Here is a 3,924-nt window from a genome sequence, read left to right as displayed (position 1 = left end):
AAAAGCCGAGAGGTTTAGTTGTTGTTTTTTGGAAAGGATTTGCCTGACAACTGTCTCAGAAAAATCTTACTTTTTAACTCAAGCGATATTGCGTGCTACAGTTTTCAGCAGGTGTGGTGGCCGATATATCTGCTTAATAATTTGATACTAGGATCGACCTTCCATAGTTTTATATGCCTTTTTGTGAAATTTTGTTTGTTCCATCTAGAAATCGATAGTACGAGGGTGATTTGAATATTGATTATCTTTTCAGGCAAAGCCCGTTGAGATACTGTGAGTTTAAAAGTTTTCAGGCAAAATTTTTGTGACCAACTTTTACTCGTGGCTCTATCTTTCTCAGCCCAGTTGGGTCCTGCCTATATCTAGATGGGGGCGTAAATAAACCCCCTATATTTTAAACAAAATTTTTTGAAACAAAGTCTGTTTGACCTTTGGGTTGCTCAAATGGCTTGTTGGAAAGAACAAGCGGGCTAACCCAGATTTCAAGTGTTTCCAGAAATCTTGACCTACACCGAAAGTGGGCATTGCCCTACCTATAGAAGAAGTTTGCTTTCATTGGTGTATTTGTTTGATTATAAAGAAAGCTCTTCTTTTATTTCTCAAAACAGCCTTTTTCGGGATAGCCCCCTTGTGCTTAAAAGCAAACATATATATTTGCAACCCCAGTGCTTTATTTTCATATCTCCATTTTTAATAAGAGTGAGCTTAATAAGATGTTACATTTTCACAGTTAATAAAATGGAGATACAAGTACAAGAAAGTGCTGAGGTAACGATATGTTGGTTAACTTGTACAACTTGTTTGTATTCCCAGGTGGATGGAGGTGATCAACTCTGCCACGCACAACGCCCGACGTACGCGGCTCTTCAGTCGCTTAGACAGCCGCCTGGAAAACAACAACAGCTAGCTGAAAACCTGGCGCTTCTGTCGGCGATGAACGTCTGTTGACCTAGTTAGTGACTGACTCGAGGGTTTGTGTTCACACGTGCTGAGGAACGGACTGCGTAACTGTTTTTTTATAATTGAGAAAAAGACGGAGAGAGAGGTGAAAGAAGAGAAGAATATGCGTGTGCGTTTATTATTTGGGGGTTTTTTTTGTATTCTGTGAATGGAAAAATTGGTTGTGTTCAGCAGAAGTGAGTTTTTCTTCTGTGAGGAAAGTGGTTCAGCTGGGATGTTCTTTCTGACGTTCTGTGTTTGGCAGATCAGGTGTTCAGCACGTTTGGTAGCAAGATGGAGGGGACTGTTACTTTTCTCTGTGTCTATCCACACAATATACCGCAGCAAAACCTGTATTACTGTTAGTAGCCATTCTCTCCATCAGCTTGCAGAATTGATAAGACTTCTGTGATCTCTCCGTGTGTGTGTGTGTCTTCTTTTGTCCAGGTGAGACTTTTGGGTGCGAGTTCTTCAGTATGTTGGTGAGAAGATGTTTTCACGCTAACACACACACACACACACACACACACACACGACTGGCCCACACACACGACTGGCCCACACCCACACACACACGGTTTCACTTATACACATACAACAATGCACAACTCGCTGGCACAAGTATATACACAACAATGTGTCTTGGGACACTGTATTGGCGAGTAAACAGTTTCTGGGCCAGGTGTTTACTCGCCCCTAATGACGAATAGCCTACTGCCAGTGTTACTGTAAGGGAGAAAGCAAGAATGGATTTTCCTGCTGCTACCTTCTGTCTGTAGCTGATGCCATTATTTTCTTACTTTGTTACATTTTTTCTTGTCTCTTACGAATTTTCCAAACCAAAATGTGAAACGGAAGAACATGTTTCCGCTTTTCAGGAAGTGGCTATTTCATGGGCATTTTTCTGTTGTGTGAAAGAGAATTGTTGATGGTCTTGTTATCAATTTTATATATATATATATGGAAAGCTTTAGAAATGTTTGTTTCTGACTACTAGTGTTTGTCTTTGATGGTTGTCAGGTCGCTGGTGTGACTGTGGTCTGTTTGGTTGTGGAGTATGTCGGAATGGCTGTGAGAGGGTGGAGATCACAGTTTGTTTGATGGATTGTGTGTGTGCGTGTGCGTGTGTGTGTGTGGAGCGGTTGCCATAAGTACATGGCCCTGTGTTTCTGTGCTGGCCAAACTATTGTTACTGGGTACCCGCTATGTGGCAATATGGGGAGATTGAGTGGGTAGATTACAGCGGGTATGGCCTAACTGGCTGTAGCGCTGTACGTCAAAGATTTTCTCCACCCCCCAGGATAATGCTACTGACTGAAGTGTCTTTTGGCCTTTTCCACAGGGCGGATATTATCATATTCTTATGCACAGTAGCACAGTTGGAGATATCAACTGATAAAGCGCATCGCGTAAATATTCGTGATTTGGCCACTGGGCGGGCGGGCATCCCGTAAATACATGGGGAAAAGGCTCAAGTGAGGTTTTTTTAAAACTGTTACTTGCCACGATCTCCAGCCCCACTCAACAATGTGTCTGCCTGGGAGAAAACACATTACTGGAGTTTGACAATTTTCTGATTAAGCAATTTTAAAGCATATCTTGTTTCTGAAGGGTTGGGGTTGAGAATAGAATTTTACTCTTCTTTCATCCCAGTCCTTTGCTTTTGAAGCTTTGAAAGCGGAAGGTTGGAGGGTGCCACTGGTAGATCCTAGTAGGCCTACTGTTCGAGCTTTATTGTGTGGGTGTTCTTCTCTTTGCTCTCCCAAACAGAACGAGGCCATGTGAACCTTCTTTCTGCTTGCTAAAGTTTTTGTTGGTACTTCATCCCCCCCACGCGCGCTGTTCTCAAACTTACTAGCAAAGCATTATTGCCATGCCATAATTTATCCTCTTTCTATACATTTCTTCTCAACTTTCACACGTGTTTGTATTGTTTTGTACATATATATGAAGTGAGTTTACGGCTGCATGGTTCTCACCCCCCCACCCCCTTCCTCCAAACCCAGAAAATGGTGGCAATTGTTACTTTGCACCAAATTGTAAAGTATTTAATAGAATTCATTATCTTTGTTGATAATAAAATGTTTACAAGCATTTACAACTACATGATATAATGTACTTTGTTGCATGCCCTCCTGTACTGTTGTACTCATTTGTAGCTGTAGAGATTGGTAGATTGTCTAGAGTTTTCCTTGGTTCCTGTTTCTTCGGTGAGCTCCGATTTGTACAGAGAGATCATTTCTTGGATGGCAGATGGATACAAAATGATAATATATTTAACCTGGTTTTTCTCAAGAGTGATACAATTTTCTTCCTCTTCATTTTTGGTCAACTTTTTTGTTTCTGTGCCCTGTTCTCGCTTTGTTTTTCCCATACCATGGGGTTTTTTTTTAATTATTTGGCATAATTTTTGCCTGAGGGAGTGAGAGAAGGCGGTTCAATTCGTGTGTGCTTCCCAGGAAGTTGAGGTTATTTTAGAATGCTCTCAGGTCTGCTGGGGTAATAGTATAGATTGTGAAGCACGTAGAGCTTGCTGTTGAGTGTGGATTTTTTCGCTAGACAAATGCTATCTAGTAATATTGGCCCCGATTATTATTACAATGGCTGGAGCAAGACGTGTGTGTTAGAGTCTCTGGAATAAAAAGCTTTATTGTTGTTCTCGTTTGGACTACCTTCAGGTAGAGTCTCTGTCTTTCCCTCTGATATGGTGGGTGGTTGCTGGGTGCTCTAGTGGAGGTTTACTCCTACTTTCCTATCAGCAAACATCTATTCTCTTTTTAGAATTTGCATGCTCTTGTTAGAATTTAAAATTTCTAATCTTTTGCCCTTTTATGACTGACCTAATTGTGTTGCAAGTTGTGTAAAACTCTTACGAAAACTTGAAAACTTTTAGGAAAAGAAAAAGAATTTGTGTTCAGTTTTTGTGTCGATTTTTCTCAGAGAGTTGTGAAATATATTATTGAAAGTTTTGGGTTGTTGGGGGAA

General features: G+C 40.9%; 1 protein-coding gene across 1 annotated transcript in view; it reads left to right on the top strand.

The window, feature by feature from the left end:
- LOC101846400 (FERM, ARHGEF and pleckstrin domain-containing protein 2) overlaps window positions 1–3,230 on the top strand; it is a gene marked incomplete at its 5' end in the record, with an annotated part of 70,530 nt that extends 67,300 nt beyond the window's left edge. The window contains 1 exon segment of the mRNA XM_035973517.1: window positions 814–3,230. Coding sequence (XP_035829410.1) covers window positions 814–907 — 94 coding nt within the window.
- Window positions 3,231–3,924: the final 694 nt, after the last annotated feature.

This window comes from Aplysia californica, unplaced genomic scaffold (assembly GCF_000002075.1).
Source record: "Aplysia californica isolate F4 #8 unplaced genomic scaffold, AplCal3.0 scaffold01346, whole genome shotgun sequence".
NCBI lineage: Eukaryota > Metazoa > Mollusca > Gastropoda > Aplysiida > Aplysiidae > Aplysia > Aplysia californica.
This window is presented reverse-complemented; position numbering and strand designations above follow the sequence as displayed.